This window comes from Pleurodeles waltl, chromosome 8 (genome assembly GCF_031143425.1).
Source record: "Pleurodeles waltl isolate 20211129_DDA chromosome 8, aPleWal1.hap1.20221129, whole genome shotgun sequence".
Classification (NCBI taxonomy): Eukaryota; Metazoa; Chordata; class Amphibia; order Caudata; family Salamandridae; genus Pleurodeles; species Pleurodeles waltl.
In genome coordinates this window covers 424,245,051-424,267,540 of record NC_090447.1, presented here as the reverse complement: position 1 = coordinate 424,267,540, position 22,490 = coordinate 424,245,051, and the positions used below count along the sequence as shown (strand labels likewise).

General features: G+C 45.6%; 1 protein-coding gene across 2 annotated transcripts in view; it reads right to left on the bottom strand.

Annotated features, from left to right (window-relative positions):
• Positions 1 to 22,490, bottom strand: part of LOC138250007 (uncharacterized) — a 117,990-nt gene that overhangs the window by 17,188 nt on the left and 78,312 nt on the right. For both annotated transcript variants that reach the window (XM_069204309.1, XM_069204308.1), the window contains exons 5-6: positions 20,846 to 20,948; positions 18,394 to 18,512 (exon numbers count right to left, since the gene is read on the bottom strand). In XM_069204309.1, coding sequence (XP_069060410.1) covers positions 18,394 to 18,512; positions 20,846 to 20,948 — 222 coding nt within the window. The remainder of the gene's footprint in view (positions 1 to 18,393; positions 18,513 to 20,845; positions 20,949 to 22,490) is intronic.

Here is a 22,490-nt window from a genome sequence, read left to right as displayed (position 1 = left end):
AACGGAAGCCTCGAAGGGCTGCCGGAGCGCCTCTGCGATCGGTGCCGACACAATAAGACTAAACCGGTACCGAAGGAGAACAATACTGTCGATTTTTCAATATTTCGCTAACTTTCACGATTCGAAATACAGAGCGAAGAGGAACACGTCCGAACCCGATGGCGGAAAGAAAACAATCTAAGATGGAACCGAAGCCCATGCGCAATGGAGCTGAAAGGGAGGAGCTCCTCGGTCTCGTGACTCGAAAAGACTTCTTCGAAGAAAAACAACTTGTAACACTCCGAGCCCAACACTAGATGGCAGGATAATGCACAGCATGTCTATCTGCAGCCACACATGCCACCGAACATATATATATGTATATATATATATATAGGAGATGCATAGATAGATAGATAGATATATAGATAGATAGATAGATAGATAGATAGATAGATAGATAGATAGATAGATAGATAGATAGATAGATAGATAGATAGATAGATAGATTGATTTACAAACAATTGATGTTAGAGAGGAGCCCAATATTTGGCAAGAATATGTTATTTTGGTAATTCACTACATTTTGACATCATGTAAACTATTACATTAAAAAAGTGTCCCTACCTCATGTCCGTTAAAGGTAGTTGGGCAGCGAAACTTTGCTTTTGTAAGAAATTGGGTTGTGGTTCTAAAACGTTTGGGAAGCACTGCACTATACCTCTCTCTTCTATCATCAACCAGTTTATCTTAAATATTCTGAAGTCCAGCATCTGTAGTTTGCCGAAACACAATCCGTACGTCAACGCCAGGGGATTCCCAACAAATATCTTTGAATTTTGTGGGAAGTAGTAGCTTTATCTGTTAATTGAAACACCTGGATGTTTTATTCCAAATTTGAAAAGACTGTGGTACTTGCTAGAGTCAATATCTGCCAGTCAATCAAAATCATGACATGTGGACCATATACACTTGCCATTTTTTAATCAATTCTAAGGGATTTGTTTGCTGCCAAGCTACCCTCCTTACATTAGCCTGAGACCATAGGTCTTTCTCCTGGCACGCACCCAAAAGGGAAAATATTGGGGTTCTGTCAGGCTCAGTCATACCACAAATAGAAATTATTCTCCGAAATTCACTAAATTACTGCAGTGAATTAATCATAGGCAACCGTTAGAAATACTTAAGTGAACTACAAGTAGTCCAAAATCAAGCAGCTCACCTCTTTCAGAAGCAAAAGGTCATGTTTTAAGGCTCACATTATGCTGCTAATGAAAGAACATCACTGGTTCCCTGACAAATAGACAATCTCAGTAAATGCCCAGTCATTTTATATATATATTTGCTGCATGCATATGATGGGCATAGGTGCAAAGTAAGCGTGGCCTTTTGGGGGATTGGGCCCCAGCAATAATTCATGTATGGACTGATGAAAGCTCGCCTAACTTGCTGGAGGCTGAGCAGGAAGGCAACAGTAACCCTCAGTAATGTGAACAAAATGAAAACTACACCCAATATATATGTTAAAACATTTGTTTTACCCAGTGCAGACAAACCATTTTAAACGTTCCAAATGTATGCAGCGTGTGACAACCAGGAAAGATAGGCTACAGCTGGACAGCGCTTACCCTTCTTTCAGTTATTTTGATATTCTGGACGAACGTATCTCCATCAAATGGATATGCTGGAAACTTCAAACTGATCATATAAGTTAGCCACAAAGGCCAGTGTCCCTGTGACTTCATAGTAAAATGTGCAGAGTGGTTGCAATTGGTCCAAGGATGGGAGAACTAGGACAACTAAAGGAAATTTGAAGTTGTAGCTTAAGAAGGTAGGAATACAGGACAGTCTGTCCTGTCAGAAGTTCCCTGAAGGAGGTCTTGTTTCCAGAAGCAGCACTTTCTTAGCAGCAACTCCTGAGACCCCTCTGATCGTTAGTTTGAGAGGCTGCCCTGGCTTGTGGAATCATTCCCGATCTGGTGGAGTCACCCATTTGGATGGTAAAATGCTTCTTTTGCGGGTAGACCTCAGAGTTATGAACCTTGTGGTGGGATTCCAGGGTCCAGCCAAACACTACTGTTCAAAGAGGATCAATGCTACTGACCGGGGGCTAGCGACAAGTGTGATAGATAAATGACAGAATGAAGAGTGAGTGCTCCTGGAGAAGTTCCACATAACCCATTACCACTCTGGTCTATCACAGTGCCACCAACAGAAGAATGTTTCTTACCTAGTTCTGAAATGCATCAACCCTCAGTAAAAATCCAATAAGCTGGTCCTACATTGAAATATTGCTTCAAGTGGGTCAAGTAGAATCAAAGGAGGAAACAGATGGGGCCCTTAGCCTCTTAGCAATAAAGATGTTGTGGACTGGGCCAGCTAAGGAAATAAAAATAGCCCTAGTAAAAATGTTCACACCACCCTTGCTACTATCCTCCCCCCTCGTTCTCTTTCTATCCTATCTCTCTATATTGTCTCCCTTGCTTTCTCTCTCTCCCTCCTTAAACTCCCACTGTTGTGGCTGCTGCAATCAACTTTGAGAAGCTGGAGAAAGTAACAGAGGAGCCAATGGTGACCCTCGGCCTTTATAAAATGGCTTCAAATAGCTCCTTCTGCTACTGTAGAAGCCCAATGTGTAAGTGGCCAGTCCAACCCTGAATGTGCAGCAACTCACTTTGTTAAAGAGTGTGTTAGAGGTAAGGACCTCCCACTGATGTTAGGGTTTATAGCTTAATTCAGGCTGGCTTGAGAAGAGTAGTAGCTTTGGAACTGGTATAAGAAAAGTGAAAGCTCAAAGTGCTGTTTTAAAGACACAGGCTCTCATTTAGACTTCACGTAACAGAAAAATGTTTTGGTCCCTCTGGGGGAAGGATATGAATTAACCTCCACGACTGTGGTTGTATCATAAAGAACTTTCTGTACCGATGAAGTTTGTGAGTAATATATCACATTTATTAGAAACTTAAATTCCACAAATTCCACAATTTAAAGTAAAGTAATCGAGGTGCTCCTGTATAACAGTGCAGTGTGAGTGAAATATGTGTTAGTATAAGTTTTGCTGTGCTATTTACATGAAAACTAAAACAAAACTGTGGTTAAAAGCCTGAGGTCTCAGATAAGCACCTATAACAATAGGTACTGTGAGCCTGCTGAATTTTTCAAAAGCCAAATGATGACCCGCCTGAATTAATTTCTTTCATTGGGGTCAAAACGTCGACATTGTAATTGAAAATGTTGATTGGCTTTTGAAAAATTATTCTTCCCAGGGTACCGGGTTGCCCTGTTTTTCCCAAAACTCATTGAGACTTCGGCGGTCTTTTTGCCAGACTGCCGAAGCAAAACATGTCAGCAGACTGCCAGTGGTGGCTGTCTGTAGACCGCCATATAATGAGTGCTGGCAGCTGTCCGACATGTTACCAGTGGAAAGTCACCAGTACGCGGTGCAGAGGTGGGTCCCTGGCCGACACCGCCACCCCAGCAGGACTCTGCCCGCCGTATTACAAGCTGTAAGACGGCTTGGCAGAGTCCTGCTGGCGTGGTGGCGGCGGCGAGGGAAGACCCTCGGTTCACCTCCCCTCCTGGATGACCCCTTCGACTGAGGAGGTAAGTGGGCGTCCGAAGGGGGGCAGTCCTGTGTGTTTGGGTGTGTGTGTTCATGTTTGCAGAGAGGGAGGGGATGCTGAATGCGTGTGTTTATGGGAGTGAATGTGAATGTGTGTGTGCGTGTATGCGCGCATGAATGAGGGGGTCTGCATGTCTGCGAGTGAGTGGGGGTGCCTGTGTGGGTGAATGTGACTGAGTGGGGTGTCTGAGTGCATGTATGCATATGATGAATGAGTGTGTATGTGTATGTGTGCGTGAAGCGACGTGGGGGGTGTGTGTGAGTGTGTGGATGGGTGGGGGGGATGTGTGCAGACATCTGTGTATGTGTGTGCCGGCGACAGGAATGAAGGTTCCTGTTGCCGGGTGTGTGACCGCCAGGAAAGCCTGGCATTTTGCAGCCTCGTTATCCAGACGAAAGGCTGAGGCCTGCGGCTGGGTTGGGTTGTGCTCCCCGCCAGCCGTGGCAGTGTGACGGCACCGGCGGGCCTGGCGGGGTTGTGGAGGCTTGGCATCTGCCAAGCCTCACAACTCTTAATGTGGCGGTCCTTACCGCCGGCTCCGCTGTGGTAGGGGCGCCACGGCGAGGCTGGCGGTCTCCAGTTTTTAAAGGAAAGCTTCCATGACTTGGCCTACCATTCTCTGGTAGCAAATTGGGGTTAGGAAGCAGGAAGGAAAGAAAGACCCAACTCACAAAGTAATTTGAACTAGGATTTAGCTATGCCTTACTAAGCACTCCAACTCTTCAGGAATCTTCAGGAGGGGGTAAGTTAATGACTAAGATGTAAATCTGTTTCTGGTAGAGGACAGTCATAGTATCTTCTTACTTTGAGAAAAAGTCACTGTAACTTAGAGGTTATTTATAACTTATCAATGTAATTGTTGAATGTGATTTTACACCTGGTATGCACTTCCCAGGTCATCTTAGTAACACTCTATCTTATACTCGGTTTGTGTTTAAGTGCCTCCACCTAGATTATATTTGGAATATATGGAGTCACTCCTGTCATCTGACATCCCAGATATGCAATTGTCCTTAGATTAGAGAAATGTCCACACACAAACTGAGTGTACTCTACTTTATTTGTTGATTATTTAAACATCATTAAATACAATTTAAATTAACATAAACAAATGGTATTTAAATAATAATTTAAATAAACAAATGGAATGTAAACAATAATTTAAATTTAAATAGACAAGTAGTACTATGCAACTACTGAGAGGTTATGAGGACATCAATAAATACACGTTTGAATATTTATTTGTTCAATATTTTGAACCTTGCAGAAATCTTCAGAATAAGATGACTGAATTGTTCCTACCCTTAAGCATTCCAACAGCTGCTCTGATCTTACCGGGGTAGTACTGCCATAACCAAAAGTAGAATTTGTCATCCCTTTGCTGAAAAGAACACAACTCAGATAGCTCTGCAAATCTCCTCACTTCGCTTCACAAGAAACCCATTGAGAGGGTGTTAATCTCACAACTAAAGGTCTACCAGAAATAGAGAATTGTTCATCCATTCAGGAGGGTTTTAGGCCAGAGATAAGCACTGTAATGAATGATCTCAGAATGGAGGTGGACTGAGGCAGTATTGTAGCTCTGATGTTACTTTTGTTTTTTTTAACTTTCATTTTCATACAGCAAAGTCAGAACCATTATAGCACTGCCAATCGTGACATGCATATAGCACAAAGGAGTTAGCACAGGGCACTGCACATCGTAGATCGAAGTTGAATACATGGAGCCTATATAATACATCACAAGGTATAGTGTAAACGAACCATCTTCCCCATTTAGCATATCCCATATCAAAAAGACAGTAAACATTTCCCCAACGACGGCCTCAGGCGTCACCCCAGCACACTTCCCCTTCCATCACACATGCTGCAGCAGCCACAGACCTCCGGGAGGCCAATAAGAGCCCACACAACCATACAAGTCACAGGCAACACTGCCACACACTTTCCTGATGCAGTTATCCCTGCGGAATGCTCCGCCACCTCAGTCTCTGTGAGAGTTAGGCAGGGCTGGTACCGGCCCCAAATTTCACACGGCTCTGATGTTACTTGATGTACTATCAGCATTTAACACTGTGAATTGTTGAACACCACTTCCTCTTCTAATGGTATGATCAGCTAGGCATCTATGACATGGCTAGTAACAAACTCACATCTTTTCTGGATGGCTGTTTCAACTGTGTTGCCAAACACCCTCCAACTATTAGCCTTATCTAAAAAAAGTCACATGGGGAGTTCCGCTCGGCCATCTTCCTGTTATAGTTTAACTATTACATATGGCTCCTGCGAGGATGAAGGGAATTACAGGTAATCAGCTGAAACGGAACCCTCCAACTCAAAAATTCTTCTTTCTCCAGTGAATGTAGAGATCCTCATAGATGAAATATTGAACCTTGAACCCAAGTTCTAAGCATTTGTCAAGGCCCACTTTTTTATTATAGGGTTTATTGACAGATCCTGCCCCTATTGTCTCTCCACGTCAAGTCAGAGTAGTCAGTTCCTTAATTTCCTCCCACATTGACTAGGCCAATACGATCTAGACTGCCCTTCCTGATATATTCTTCACATATGCATCAAGTACAGAATCCGGCACTAGGACTATTACTGTAATTGCAGAAATGAAAAAAAATTCTCCCATCTCATGGAAAATCCACTGGCTTCCGCTGAGCAATTGCTTTATGGTCCTTTTCATTGTTCATTCAGTCTTCCGCAATACCAGTCCCAACATCAAAAGGGAAAATTTCATATATTCCCCACTGCTCACTTTGGAAGCCTTAGGGCACGTGGTTGTCCCAACTTTCCATTACGCAAAAGATTGATGGCCTTTCCTTTTTCCCTTTGAGGTGATGAGTGAAGGACAAAGAACAAATGAATGGGAAACAGAAAGATTGCAATGATTTAGGGCCATATGTACAAACACATTTTCCCATAGACACAGAATGGGTAAAACCCTTTGCTACATCTGGCCCTTAGTTACAAAACAGGAATATCTTTAACCTTCAGAGGGCCAGGAAGATCAACAACTAAGTAGTAAGGTGCCTTTTTGAATAGAAGTACCTTATAACTTAATTTAAGGAGTCAAACACAGAAATAAAGCAACACAACAAATTCAGGTTCTGTGAGACCTGAAGATAAAAAAGAGTGTAAGGCCCTCAGTCTTAGGCCCTCATTACAACCCTGGCAGTCGGTGATAAAGTGGCGGTAATACTGCCAACAGGCCGGCGGTAATAACTGTGAAATTATGACCACGGCAGAAACCGCTCAGACAGCCACTTTAACACACCGACCGCCAGGGCGGAATCAACAGGCACCACAGCGGTAACCGCCTACAGCCAGGCGGAAGACAATATTCCCCCCACTCTATAATGACACACCAATCTTCCACCTTTTCTGGGGGCGGTACCAACGACATCAAAAGCTTGGTGAAAGCACTGAACAGAAGGGAAGCGTCTCACCTCTGGAGACTCAGGGAACAACCACGACGCCATTGAGTCCGAGTTGCATGTTTTCCCATGCTCTTCTACATGCTGCTCCACTACGAACACCAACAACAGCGAAGACTGCCACCTAGCACACAGGGGAGGGGGGTAGGAAAAAGAGGGTGACACACACACACAACACCCCCAACACCATACACACAAGCAGATGCAGTAACATAACGTATTCACCCGTACCCCTCAGGAATAATGCAAGGACTACAATAGAGTAAAAAGAGTGTAATAAGATAAATATAGTAGTAAAATGTGCATCCAAATCAAAAAGTATATACATATTCACCAATCAAGGGACACTGCCCAGTCCTCAATGTTAGTGGGCCACAAGGCCACATCACAAAGTCCAAGTCCCCACCTCACTCCTGCAAGAACACGGAGAGAACACTGCAGGGGCATCAGGTTGAAAATAGCCAGACACCTCAGGGGGACGGGGAATGGGGAGGCACCTCAGCCGGCAGATGGTACAACGCCACTGGTCCTGGAGGGGACAACATGCCCTGTGCTCTGAACTGGGGAGTGCAAGGCCACAGTCTCTCACGTGGGTGACTTGCCCACTGGCTCTGGAGGGGTATTACGCCCAGTGATCATCATCCTGGGGAGGATGGGGTGAGTGGATGGCACCTCCACTGGTTCTGGAGGGGGCAATGTGCCCAGTGATCTTCATCCTGGGGAGGATGGGGTGAGTGGATGTTCTCTCCACTGGTTCTGGAGGGGGCATTGTGCCCAGTGACGCAGATCTTGGGGAGTGCAAGGTCACAGTCTCTCAGCTGGGTGTCAGACCCACAGGATTTGCAGGGGCCAAGCCGCACAAAAGCCTATGGACACAGGACTACAGACTGTCCGCTGGCGGTAACGGCTGCTCAGTGGTGGCAGTGGTGGTGCTGCTGGTGGAGCTGGTATTGGTGGGGGGAGGCTCCAGCCCATCCCCTGCAACATTGGACGGCTGCCCACTGGGGCAGGTGGTGGTGCTGGTGGCGGTGCTGCTTGTGGAGCTGGCAGTGGTGGGGGGAGGCTTCAGCCGATCCCCTGCAGCCTTGGACGGCTGCCAACTGGGGCAGGTGGCGGTGCTGGTGGCGGTGCTGCTTGTGGAGCTGGCAGTGGGGGGGGGGGGGGAGGCTCCAGCCCATTCCCTGCAGCCTCAGACGGCTGCCCACTGGGGCAGGTGGCAGTGCTGGTGGAGGTGCTGCCTGTGGAGCTGGAAGTGGTGGGGGGAGGCTCCAGCCCATCCCCTGCAGCCTCGGACGGCTGCACCACCATGGTTGGTGATGGGGGCTCTGACTGAGTCCCAGCACCAGTCCCCTTGTCTCTACTGCCTGCTTTTGCTGGCTCCTTGCCCTTCCTTCCTGCAGCTGGGGCTGGCTCCTTGCCCTTCCTTCCTGCAGCTGCGGCTTGCTCCCTGCCCTTCCCTCCTGCAGCTGGAGCTGGCTCTTTGCCCTTCCTTCCAGCAGCTGGGGCTGGCTCCTTGCCCTTCCCTGAAGCACTTTGGACAGGCACCTTTTCCGTCGGGCTGGCTGGTGGCCGGAATCCTTTCCCACCTGGAGTTGCTGGGGACAATACTGTGCCCGTGCACTGGGTGGCTGAGGTGCTTGCCTGGATTTTGACCACCCTGGCCTGACGTGAGGGACATGGGGGAGGCCTAGGAAAGAGGTCAATGGTCGAGAGGAAAAGCTTCTTAGGGACATTGTGGCGGGAAGAGGGAGATGGTTTGGGAGTGGAGGAAGAGGGATTGGTGGTAGGAGGTGTCAGTCTGCTGTGTTTGGGTGCAGGTGCATGGGCTGGATGCTGTTGTGAGGTGGATGGCTGTTGGGTGTCTAAGTGCTTGCGTTTGTGTACTTTGGGAGGAGGGGGCACAGACACAGTCGGGGAGGACACAGGGGACGTGTGCATGGATGTGGGGGGGGTGACTGCCAGTGAGTGGTGTGTACTGATAGGTGTGCTGGTAATGGTGGTAGTGGATGAGGATGTAGTGCATGCAGGTGTGAGTGGAGATGCAACTGGGAGGGAGGTGGACGAGGAGGAGGAGGGGGGCCACAGTGGATGTTGGTATGTCTGCTTCTGGATGGTGTTTGTGTGAGTGCCTGTGGGATGAAGTGTGGTGTTTGTGTTTGCCATGTCCACTCTTGTGTGTTGTCCTGGGAGCCTGCTCGTCTGACTGTGCGCTTGGGATAGGTTGGGGTTGAGGGGACTGGGAAGAGGAAGTTGGAGGTGGGAGGGTGGAAACAGGGACAATGGCTGCCATCAGAGATGAGGTCAGAGCCTGGATTGATCTCTGTTGGGCCGCCAAGCCAGTGTGAATGCCCTCCAGAAATGCATTGGACTGTTGCATTTGGGCTGAAAGCCCCTGGATGGCATTCACAATAGTTGACTGCCCAACAGAGATGGATCACAGGAGGTCAATAGCCTCCTAACTCAGGGCAGCAGGGCTAACTGGGGCAGGGCCTGAGGTGCCTGGGGCGAAGGAGATGCCCACCCTCCTGGGTGAGTGGGCACGGAAAACTCGCTGAGGGACTGCTGGGAGGGTGGTGCTGGTACGGGCGTGACAGCTGTACCTGTAGCTGGGGTGTGCACAGAGGTGTCTGCCACCACCAGGGAGCTTCCATCGGAGGAGGTATCTGTGACCAAACTGTCCCCTCATGTCTCCGCCGTGGTGCTTCCCTCGCCCTCCGTCCCACTGGTGCCCTTACCGTCGGTGGATTCGGCCTCTTGGGTCCTGTGGGATGCAGCTCCCTCCATCGCCGGTGCCTCTGCTCCTCCGCCAGATGATGCTAATGCACATAAGGACAGAGTGACAAAACAAAAAGGGGGGGGAAGAGAAAAAGGATACACTTGGTCAATGGCGGCAGCAACACCACCGTTGGCATACATAACACACTCAGACACAGTGAACAGCCCTACGCATTAGGCAATGCACCACCAGTTACAATGCTAGTCACCAGCCCATGGATAGGGACACCTAACGCACATTGCAGCATACCTGAGACCCACAGACCCCTGGCCAGTAGTGGATGCCTACTAGCTTGGTTGGAGGACTTTCACATCAGAACCCTGCCCAACATGGGACCTACTCTGCAATGCGAGGACTGGCCTAGGGGCACCCACATGGCCCACCCCCCACCCGGACACCACACCACCAGGCATAAGTTGTAAATTAGGGCACTGTACTCACTGGGCTGCTGTGATGCCCCCAAGCGCCCATCTAGCTCCGGATAGGCCAACGTCAGTATGCAGGCCATGAGGGGGGTCAGGGTTCGACAGGCACCCCTTCCTTGTTGTGAGGCCATCCCCAGCTGGGCCTCCGCCGTCTTCCGTCCCCCAGTGTCTCAGGTCCTCCCACCGTTTCCGACAGTGGGTGCCCCTGGATCCCGTAGACCCCCAGGGTCCGCACATCCTTGGCGATGGCACATCATATACCCTTCTTTTGATGGGTGCTGACCTGCAGGGAAATAGACACAGGGAAAGGTATTAGTCCGACCGTCCCGCCTGTTACACTTATGGCTCACCATGCCCCTTCCCATCCCCATTAGCACAGACATGGCCCACCATACATGATGCACGCTGCCCAGGGCCCATCCACCAACCCCCCCACATGAGGCCTTCACACACAGCACTCCATGCATTCACGCCCCATGCATCGTACTCACGGTGTACTCACCTGTTGGTCTGGAGGCCCATACAGCAGTCGGTACTGGGGTAGGACCCCATCCACCAGTCGCTCCAACTCTACCGAGGTGAAGGCAGGGGCTCTTTCCCCAGTAACATGAGCCATGGTCTGTTCCAGACACAGGTCACAGCAGCACTTTCAGTGTAGGTCCTCTCCTGTTGAAGGTCAGGTAGTAAGTGAGTGTACAGAAAGAAAATGGCAGTCACGTCCACGGCGGTGCATACCGTCACCTCCGGTGTATATCACCATTGCCCACTGTACCCATAGGACCCAATGATAACCAATCAGGAGTTGCACGGCAGTCTTCGACCGCCTCCCGCAACGGCACACAACGTCAGTGGAATTACCTCATTTCCACCTGTCCCTCCATACAGGACAGACGGACGCCATTTCAGGGGGCGGTGCAGGCGATGGATCCTAACTGCGTCACAGTACACAAATTCACTATTTGGACATGTCCCACCAAAATAATGTGCACAATATGCATTAAACTGTAGTGGTTGGAATGTACAGATAATAACCAGCTGCTCACTATTTTGCCCCATAGATTGCAACCGCTGCAGATGAATAGGAGATGGAGACATACCCCTGTGTACAGACCCCTGGTGGACTAGGCAACAATGGAGGACAGGCACATTTTCTGCCAACTGGTTCTTTCCAAGTGACAGTGGGCTTGGCAGCAGGAATGTCACAGCCAATGTTCTCAATAGTGCTGACCAGAGTGTTGTCTGCCCTGATTAAACACATGTGCAGCTACATTGTATTCCCCCAGGTGGAGGATTTGGCCACAGTGAAAGCTGACTTCTATGCAATGGGACATATCCCCAACATCATTGGGGCAATAGATGGAACACATATTGCATTTGTGTCCCCCCTGGCGAAGTGTTCAGAAATCGAAAGAGTTTTCACTCCATGAATGTCCAGATGGTGTGCCTGGCGGACCAGTACATCTCCCACATCAATGCAAAGTATCCTCGGTCTGTGCATGATCCCTTTATCCTGAGGAATAGCAGCATCCCAAATGTGGTGGTCCAACTCCAGAGGCACAGGGTGTGGCTAATAGGTATGCCCTGGTTCCCACCCAGTGGATGTTGGTGTATGAGTATGGTGTGGCCCCTAAGGGTGAGTGTGTGGCTAACAGTTGTCCCTCGATATTTGCAGGTGACTCTGGTTACCCCAACCTATCATGGCTACTGACCCCTGTGAGGAATGCCAGGACAAGGGCAGAGGAATGTTACAATGAGGCACATGGGCGAACAAGAAGGATTATAGAAAGGACCTTCCGCCTCCTGAAGGCCAGGTTTCGGTGACTCCATCTAACAGGTGGATCTCTGTGCTACTCACCCAAAAAGGTCTGCAGATCATCGTGGCATGCTGTATGTTGCACAACCTTGCCTTGGGACTCCATGTGCCATTTCTGCAGGAGGAGAAGGTTGGAGATGGCCGTGTGGCTGCAGTGGATCCGTGGACAGTGAAGATGAGAAGGCAGAGGATGAGGATGAGGACAACAGAAGTGCAATTATTCGTCAATACTTGCAATGAGACACAGGTAAGACTGTGTTATTTCACATATAATTGACAGTTTGATGTATGACATTGTCACTGGCAGGCTGTGAATTCCTAATTCTATGCCCACTCACTGTACCCTTTGGCATCTCTTTTTGCAGATGTTGGCGCCCCACTATTGCTCCTGGTGTGTTCAGTGTAGCCAACTACAGGTCTTTCCTATGTAAACATTAATGTACAGTTGAATTGCAATGTTTGAACCTGGTTAAACGAATATATTTTGAAAACATTTGACATACACCATAGTTGTATTTTATCAAAGTGTGTTTATTGCAGTGCTCTGAAGAAGAGGGGGTAGTGCAATGGGCTGGGGTGATGATGGAGGAAAGTCCAGGTTAGAGTCCAGTCTACTTGTATCACAGGTGCATTGTCCAGGGGGACATAGGAAGGGGAGCAATCGCAGTTCAAAGTGGACAGCATGACAGAGTGGGACACAAGGGTGACAATCAGGAGAGTCTCATTTCCTGGCAGGAGTCTTGGCAATAGTCTCTGGCTTCTGCCTGGATCGCAGGGAACGTTTGTGTGGTGGTTCTCCTTCTGCAGGAGGAGAGGTGCTAGTGGCCTGTTGGTCATGTGGCAGGGCCTCGTGTTTACTAGTGGCAGCGGAGGTGGAGGGCTGTTCAGTGGTCTGGCTAGTGTCAGGGGCCCAGTGGTGTGCCACTGCCTTCCTCATACTGTTGGCCATGTCTGCCAGCACCCCTGCAATGGAGACCAGAATGGTGTTGATGGCCTTCAAGTCCTCCCTGATCCCCAGGTACTGTCCCTCCTGCAACTGCATGTTCTCCTTCAACTTGTCCAGGATCTGGCCCAGCGTATCCTGGGAATGTTGGTATTCTCCCAGGATTGCGGTGAGTGCCTCCTGGAGGGTCGGTTCTCTGGGTCTGTCCTTCCCCACACAGCAGTCCTCCCAGCTTCCCTGTTGTCCTGTGCCTCTGTCCCCGGAACCGTGTGTCCACTGCCACTGACCCTAGGTCCCTGATTGTCCTGTGTTTGTGGGGTCCCTGTAGTGGTGGCACACTGCTGATTGACATGTCTTGGGGACAGCGTGATGGGCCCGCTGGGTGGGTGCAGTGGTGGTGTTTCCTGAGGGGGAGGCTCTGTGGTGGTGTGAGAGTGTGCCTGGGTAACCCACTGTCCGGAGGTCCCTGATGGGCCAGGTTGTTTATCCAGATCCAGGTGACCAGAGCTGCTGTCATTACTGTGGGCCTCTTCTGGGGGGGACTGGATGTTGCTGGCACCTGTTTGCCAGTGACATTGGGTGGGTTACCTGTGGGGATGTAAATGCAGTGTTATTGTTTCTGCGTGTGACATATTGTGCTTGGGTGTGTTGCCCCCTTTGGTTGTTATTGCCCTGGCAGCTTTGCCTCATGTGAGTTGTTATTTGGTGGGCTATGTGATTCCCTCTAGTGTGCATGCTGTGGTGATAGGTGTCCATGCAGGTCTGTGAGGGCTGTTGCATGCAGGGCTTGGCATTGGGATGAGTGGGTTGTGATAGTGAGGTGTGTTGGAGGTGGTGGAGTGATGGGTGTGGGGTAAGGGTGGGGGGTATGTGATGGCATGCAGGTGGGGGGTCATAGTAATAGGGAATTGACTTACCAGAGTCCAGTCCTCCTCCTACTCCTGCTGGGCCCTCAGGATGCATGATTGCCAAGACTTGCTCCTCACATGTTGTTAGTTGTGGGGGAGGAGGTGGGGGTCCACCACGAGTCCTCTGTACAGCGAGTTGGTGTCTTGCTGCAATGTAACACAACTTCCCCCGTAGGTTGTTTCACCTCTTCCTAATGTCATCCCTTGTTCTTGGGTGCTGTCCCACAGCGTTGACCCTGTCCACGATTCTCCGCCATAGCTTAAACTTCCTAGCAATGGATATCTGCTGCACATGTGATCCAAATAGCTGTGGCTCTACCTGGATGATTTCCTCCACCATGACCCTTAGCTCCTCCTCAGAGACCCTGGAGTGTCATTGTGGTGCCATGAGTGTGGTGTGAGTGGTGTGAGTGAGGGTGTGTAGGGTGATGTGTTGGGATGTGTGATGTGAGGTGCGTGGGTGGTGTATAGGTGATGGTGGTATGTGCCTCTGGTTGTGTGAGTGGTCTTGCAGTCTCTCTCTGTTGGCAATGGTTTGTAGACGTAAATGGTTGTGGGTAGTGTGGGTGTGTGTTTTATAGTGGTGTGGGTGTGATGTGTGTCTGTCAGGTGTGTGTAGTTTAAATTGTCCAATGTGGTGGTGTTTTGTATGTGTGTGTGTATTTTGAGCGTGGCGGTATGTACCACCAATGGTTTACCGCCATTTAATGTCCGCCATGGTGATTTGTAGGTCATAATGTTGTGGGTGTTGTTCTGTTGGCGTAACAGTGTGGGTTTTGCTACCACCAGTTTGTCACTGACCTTTGGGCTGTATAGTGACGGATTGGTATGTGTGTGTCATAATATGGTTGGCGGATATCCGCCGCCGCAGCAGTATGTTGGCGGCGTCGGCAAGGCGGTAAGTGGGATTTACCGCCAATGTCATAATGAGGGCCTTAATGTTAGAGCTACTTACCTCAAAGTCACTAAAACCTATGTTTTTCATCTTGTCCCAAACCAATTACTGGCCAACTCAGTCTTATCCAAATTCCTTCTCTTTTAACTCCAAAATTCAGACCACACAATAGTTTTAGGGACCTTTCCACAAAGTCATTTTGGAGTACTTATTCCTTATACGCACACCTGACATTGATCAATCTAGAAGATAAGTTCTTCCCTTAAATTAAAGGATGCTTCCAGTTTTCCTCAGTATTCAATATGCACAAAATAGTCTGAAACATGAAAACATGAACAGGCATCAGTCCTAATGTAGGGTTACTTCTAATGTAGGGTGTATATAAATCCCCAGGAATAATAAATATGTATTTGATTTAAATGACGTGAAGAAAGTAAAAGTAGGCTCTGCTCTCTCGAATTCCTTCTGTCTCAGTTAAAGGTTAATGCACACATCTGGAGGTTTCTCGGTATTCACAGGCACAGCTCAAATGTCCCAAGACTATAACCCATTTCAACAGCACTAACAGTGCTAGCAGTGTCTAGACATGATGAAAAAGCATTTCACTCCTAATCTAAACCTTGCATTTGAATGCCACAAATGTTTCACAAAGCTGCAGAGGATGGATAAAGGTAGCCATGTAGTTGCCTTGGAGGGATTATTTATCACTTGCACACCTGAGACACTAATAGATTCATTGAAGGACCAAATTGTTAGAATAAAGAAGAAACAGTAACTAAAAATCAAACAGTAAAGGATGAGATTGAAATAGAGAAAAGCATGATGCAGACAGCAGTGTGGTTCAAAGAAAGTGACAATCCAATAAGTAGAATCAAAGACATTGGAGAATTAAAAAGTGGGACAAAGACAAAGGACGAAGAATGTGACAAAACAGAAAGGAGTCAAGCTTTGTATTTCTTTCTCATTAGCTTAATACTCTACTGCTGTTGTTGTGACAATTGGGAAATACCTGAAGGAATAGCTGTTTTAAAAACTCTAATCTGCTTAACTATTTTTAAGGTTATAATGGCAATAGGCAATTAACTGTAGATTTGTGCTTTGCAGGCTGGAAATCATCAATCTATTACTTCCTTAGTATTTACATTTCTGAAGACTTGCATGCACTGATTTCAACACACAGTTTTATCAACGAATCTTAGAAAATTATGTAAATAATCATACAATTCAGCAGCCGGTTACGTTACTTTTGCAAACGTTTTGTCGATAAGCAGCAGGCCAAGTCGCTGCCCCTAAGCCGGATAATGCATTCTGGAGAAGAGACAAATCTGTAAACAAAAGTCTGCACTAAGCAATAGTGCAGAATTTCTTCACAATCAATCCTTCCTGTGAATTCACTTTACAGTGGGAAGATTTTTACATTATAATGACTCTACTGAGCCACATTAGTGTACTCATTTAGGTAAAGTTCTAAATCATGGGGTAATACCACAGTTTTGAAGCTGTATTGCCACAGGGTTCAAAATGTACACAGAGAAACTCGTGATAAAAAAAAACTTGGAATGTACTGTACTGCATATTTTTGAAAATTTTTAGTGATAGGTTACCACCCCTTTGCTAGTGGTAATTATTCATGGTATTTCTATGATGTACAGTTACTGCATTTCTCAAAAACCTATGGGAATCATAGAAATGTTCAATAATGTAAATAATGCATACTTCTGAAATTTCTGCACCACTCTCAGTGAGTGGTAGAGTGTATTATCAGAGCTCTGCAAGTGGGAAAAAGCATGATATGTGCACGGCTGCCTGAAAAAGAGCGCAATTCAGTGTCAGGGCTACAGGGAGTGCAGAATTATTAGGCAAATGAGTATTTTGACCACATCATTCTCTTTATGCATGTTGTCTTACTCCAAGCTGTATAGGCTCGAAAGCCTACTACCAATTAAGCATATTAGGTGATGTGCATCTCTGTAATGAGAAGGGGTGTGGTCTAATGACATCAACACCCTATATCAGGTGTGCATAATTATTAGGCAACTTCCTTTCCTTTGGCAAAATGGGTCAAAAGAAGGACTTGACAGGCTCAGAAAAGTCAAAAATAGTGAGATATCTTGCAGAGGGATGCAGCACTCTTAAAATTGCAAAGCTTCTGAAGCGTGATCATCGAACAATCAAGCGTTTCATTCAAAATAGTCAACAGGGTCGCAAGAAGCGTGTGGAAAAACCAAGGCGCAAAATAACTGCCCATGAACTGAGAAAAGTCAAGCGTGCAGCTGCCACGATGCCACTTGCCACCAGTTTGGCCATATTTCAGAGCTGCAACATCACTGGAGTGCCCAAAAGCACAAGGTGTGCAATACTCAGAGACATGGCCAAGGTAAGAAAGGCTGAAAGACGACCACCACTGAACAAGACACACAAGCTGAAACTTCAAGACTGGGCCAAGAAATATCTCAAGACTGATTTTTCTAAGGTTTTATGGACTGATGAAATGAGAGTGAGTCTTGATGGGCCAGATGGATGGGCCCGTGGCTGGATTGGTAAAGGGCAGAGAGCTCCAGTCCGACTCAGACGCCAGCAAGGTGGAGGTGGAGTACTGGTTTGGGCTGGTATCATCAAAGATGAGCTTGTGGGGCCTTTTCGGGTTGAGGATGGAGTCAAGCTCAACTCCCAGTCCTACTGCCAGTTCCTGGAAGACACCTTCTTCAAGCAGTGGTACAGGAAGAAGTCTGCATCCTTCAAGAAAAACATGATTTTCATGAAGGACAATGCTCCATCACACGCGTCCAAGTACTCCACAGCGTGGCTGGCAAGAAAGGGTATAAAAGAAGGAAATCTAATGACACGGCCTCCTTGTTCACCTGATCTGAACCCCATTGAGAACCTGTGGTCCATCATCAAATGTGAGATTTACAAGGAGGGAAAACAGTACACCTCTCTGAACAGTGTCTGGGAGGCTGTGGTTGCTGCTGCACGCAATGTTGATGGTGAACAGATCAAAACACTGACAGAATCCATGGATGGCAGGCTTTTGAGTGTCCTTGCAAAGAAAGGTGGCTATATTGGTCACTGATTTGTTTTTGTTTTGTGTTTGAATGTCAGAAATGTATATTTGTGAATGTTGAGATGTTATATTGGTTTCACTGGTAATAATAAATAATTGAAATGGGTATATATTTTTTTTTCTTAAGTTGCCTAATAATTATGCACAGTAATAGTCACCTGCACACACAGATATCCCCCTAACATAGCTAAAACAAAAAACAAACTAAAAACTACTTCCAAAAATATTCAGCTTTGATATTAATGAGTTTTTTGGGTTCATTGAGAACATGGTTGTTGTTCAATAATAAAATTAATCCTCAAAAATACAACTTGCCTAATAATTCTGCACTCCCTGTAGTGTGCCTAGGCTTCTGGGGCACTCATTTTCTTCTTTTTAGATATTTGGCAGATTGTTTTACATAATACATAAGTTTGCACAAAATAAATGCATTAAACAAATATCACATGCTTTCCAGGGCCAGACCCTGGCTTTGCTGATGCTGGTGTTGCATTGCTTTAGGAATGCTGGAACCAAACACTTACATACAAGACTGACAACTGATGAGCAATATATTTATGACTTCCCAGGTTCTTCAAATCATCCTCCATCTGTTGGCTCAAAACCAATAACTGGTTCAGTTTTCCAATATGTACAAAATAGTCTAAAAATAGAAAGATAAACAGACTTCAGTTCTAATGTAGTGATACTGTTAAGCAATTGTGTTTTTAATTCATATACATAATATTCATGCGTTACTTTAATAATGTAAAGAAAGTAATAAAAGGCACAACTCTGCAATTATTTTGCCTCCTTTAAGACTTAAAGCACACATCTGGAGGTTTCGCCACATAGCACACTAGGCCTAAATTTCCCAAGACTGTAACCCGGTTCAGCTGCAGTATTGGGGGTTCTAGTCCCTCATCCCCATACCCTACTGACCATTCAAACATCTAAGTCTGGCCTGACCACACACTTACTATCTGACATGTTCCTCAATATAAGGTCTTTTTCGCCCATAACAAAGCTTTTACAGAACAAATATTCCTAAGAGAATAAGGCTTTCCGGGGTATCAGACAAACTCATTCATCACAGAGGAATCTGTGGCCAGCTATATCTTCACCACTGGACTATTCATTTTCCTTCCATCTGAATCGCCCGTATTTGCTATGACGCAGCTGAAAAGCAATACCTAAAGTTTGACAAAATCCCATCAACAAGCATATTTCCGTTTGGCTCAAAACAAAGAAACTGACTGTTCATAAAAACGTCCAGTTCAATCTCGCCTCTCAATTTTCAACCTACCAACAGTTTTCTAGTCAGGAGTCATGTATGTTGCACCTTACTGTTTCTCTGGCTAATGTGGTCTGCCTTCCATAAGATTATAGCAGAGATGTTCTTAGTCTACCCATCTTCTCACCTATTATAGCTCCTCAAAATCCTAGTTAGTGTGCAAATATTTCATGACTTTACTCCCAACTTGAACTACTTTTGCTCTTGTCCTTTCCCTTTGCTAGACCTTAGGTGAGAATTACAGGCAGAGGGTCGTCACCGTAAGAGCTCTTCATACTTCCAAATGCTCATAAACATTGATATGGTCCAATTGTATAAAAAATGACACTCCAAAAGGGGAGAGTATGAACTGTTTTCTGAGGTAACAGAATGATCGTGGGAACTTACTCAGTGTTTGTCTCATAGGAATTAAAGCTTAGCAGAAAGGAGGTGGTAGGCATGGGGAAAAAGTATTTAAAATCCTTCCATTGTGGCTCTGGTATCACAAATTCTCAAAATATTGAGCAGTGCAAACAAACTGCGGTTCACTACCCTGGTGTATAGGCCATGTCTTCCTCATAATTACATTCTTTCTTCTGACCCCCAAGGCCTGCCATACAGCTTGGGCCACTTTTCTGCAAAATTATGGATTTACTGCACTTGCCACATAATGTAACATCTGCTGAATAACTTGCAGTTTTCAGCAAAAAAGTGCACAGCATTATGATCTGCAGTTCCCTTTACAAAGGCTAAGTGGTCACCTTTCAGTTGCTGATTTATCTGTTCATGTTTTGAGGAGATACATTTGCTCAGGTAGTGTTAATGTGCACTAAAATGATAAACTACCTAAACAATACTGCTACTAAATGTGCCGTATTATGATGCATACTTTTAATTTTCTTGTTGCTTAACTTGGTCAATCCTGCTGCCTAACTTGGTTCTCCGTTGCCAAGTTGAGAAGTGGTTCTGAATACTGTATACTCAGCAAGGCTGAGACATATGAAACATGTTTTAGTGATAGAAGTGAAACCTAGCTCATCAAAAGTAGCTGTCCGAATCTTTCAAAGGTACTGTTCAAGTGAGGTCATGTAAAGATGGGCCAAGGCGAGGGTCTAACAGTCTGTGTTAAATTTATAGGGCTGGCAGAGTTTCCTGTTTCCCAAAAATGGACCCTCAGTAATTAAGGATTGAGACGACGGAGCATATGGAAGAGGGAATGCACAATATTATCGACTCTATTTGGCTTCTTTTCATGACCTCACAATGACAAATGCCTACTTTTTAAACAAAAATCACAATATGTGCCAAGTCGTTTTATTTGAGCTGCTTTACCAGTCTTTTTCACAGATTCTCTGCAACACGGACTAAAGTTCTCTCTTTGTTTTGCTGCTCTCTGGCCCATCTTAAATTCCAGAAACATAAAAACCTGCTTTTTAATGAGCTTATACCCTTACTATTTTGAGCTTCCCTTTTGGTTAGTTATTACAAAGAGCACTGTTGAAAGCAATGTGTGCTTTAAAAATATTTTAGTTACATACTATATAGGGTAGGATTCCAGTTTTTGCACACTAAATATTTCCTAATGCAGGCAACAATAATCTCTAATTGGTCATAATAAATATAAAAAATAATTTTTCAAAATAATTCATGGTTTTCAGATTTGCAATAGCTATGCCAAACAAAAACAAATGACCGCTGGTGATGTCTCGGAAATTCCATCTTACCATCCATTGGTGGTTTTTCCAGCATTTCGACAGGTCGTTGGTGTATTAGGAATATCTCAACCCTTGGAAATAACATGGATAAACCCTCAGTATCTAAATAGTCCTGCAAAACACAATCAGGTTACTTTAGTGCCCAAGAAATATCCGCACATGTTGTTCAAACTTAGAAACATGATTCCAGTGCACACAGAGTGGGAGATTCCTTTGCAACTTTCACTACTCAAGATTCTTTAAATAAAATTGAGAGTAACCTTTTATGAATAAACCCCTAGGAAGAAAAGTAGTTAGGTCACTATAACAGAACTAAACCTAACGGTGAAAACATTATTACTAATGGAGGTCCGGGTACTGTTACAGTAGAAACCAGGGTCACAGTTATGGTAGCTATGGTTGTGGTAATGGTCAGATATTCAGTTTTGGTTAGTTTTGGGGTTAGTGTATAGGTAATGTTAAGAAATAAGGTTAGATCTACGTTTGTTCAGGGTTAACATAAGTAGTGGAGAGGGTGGATGACGTGGATTTTCTTCATAAAGGGATTTTTTAAGGTAGTTTTTCAATTGTAGTTCATTGAATGATAATTTAATTGTTCACTGTGGAGGATTTTTTTCACTCAGTTCTGCATAATTGTATTTCTTTATAAATGTTTCCTTTATTCCACAAATATCCCCATTTCACAATTTTGATGCTCCCTAACCAAGTTTAATGATTTATTAGTAATATATTCAAGACTACTATGAACTTGACATTTGTAGCATAACTTTTGATCATATAATCTGTGTCTTTGCCTGTCACATTTTGTAAGTCTATGGAAGGCCCTAATAGCGCAACATGGGTCTGTGAGACATCTGAGAAAAACACAAACAATGCCCCCTCTATTTCATAGTAGAAAGGGCTCATTGTACACTCTGAAGAAAAACAATGCAGAGAGCCTGAACAGGATCTGTGACTGCCTACCCACTTACTTAGTATTAGGGACAACAATCTGCCTGTGGCCAGAGAAACCAATCACAAAACAATAGTTGTGCCAAATGTAGAAACATTCCTACAGTACACTGAAACTCTTATGAGGAAATCAAAATGAAACTGCTACTAATGAGCCTCATGTGCAGCAACTATTTTCAATCAAATTTAAGGTAGTTGATGATCATACAGAAAGGAGGGTCTTCAATGACTTAGAGAAGCTGGAACAGAGTAAAGAAGAAAGGAAGCCTACACAGCCAGAAGATTGTCTCAAATAAACCAGTCAAACTTCTAAACATGCCTCACCCTTCTTCGAATGGAAAAGAGGGATCGACTTTGCCACGGCAGCAGAAAAATACGTCTAGAAATCCAGGGGATGTACGGAAAAACACAATAAAATATGGGCAAATGGTTGACATATTCCGTATCTTTATCTTCTATAAAGTGGCTTTTGGAGCATATACTTCTGCCTCTTTGCTAGCTGGGATTGTAAGAATGAGCTTAATGCAGTGTTGTTCATTTTGTATGTTGAATTTCTTTTGGAATGCTAACTGAAAATCAATAGACAGATTTCTTAAAAGAAAAAAGAAACCAGACAAACTAGATTATTCATTTGACTTTGAAGATAAACTTGTGAGATTATGTATTCCTGTTCCAGGTCCGTTCGGATGTTTCAAGCCAACCA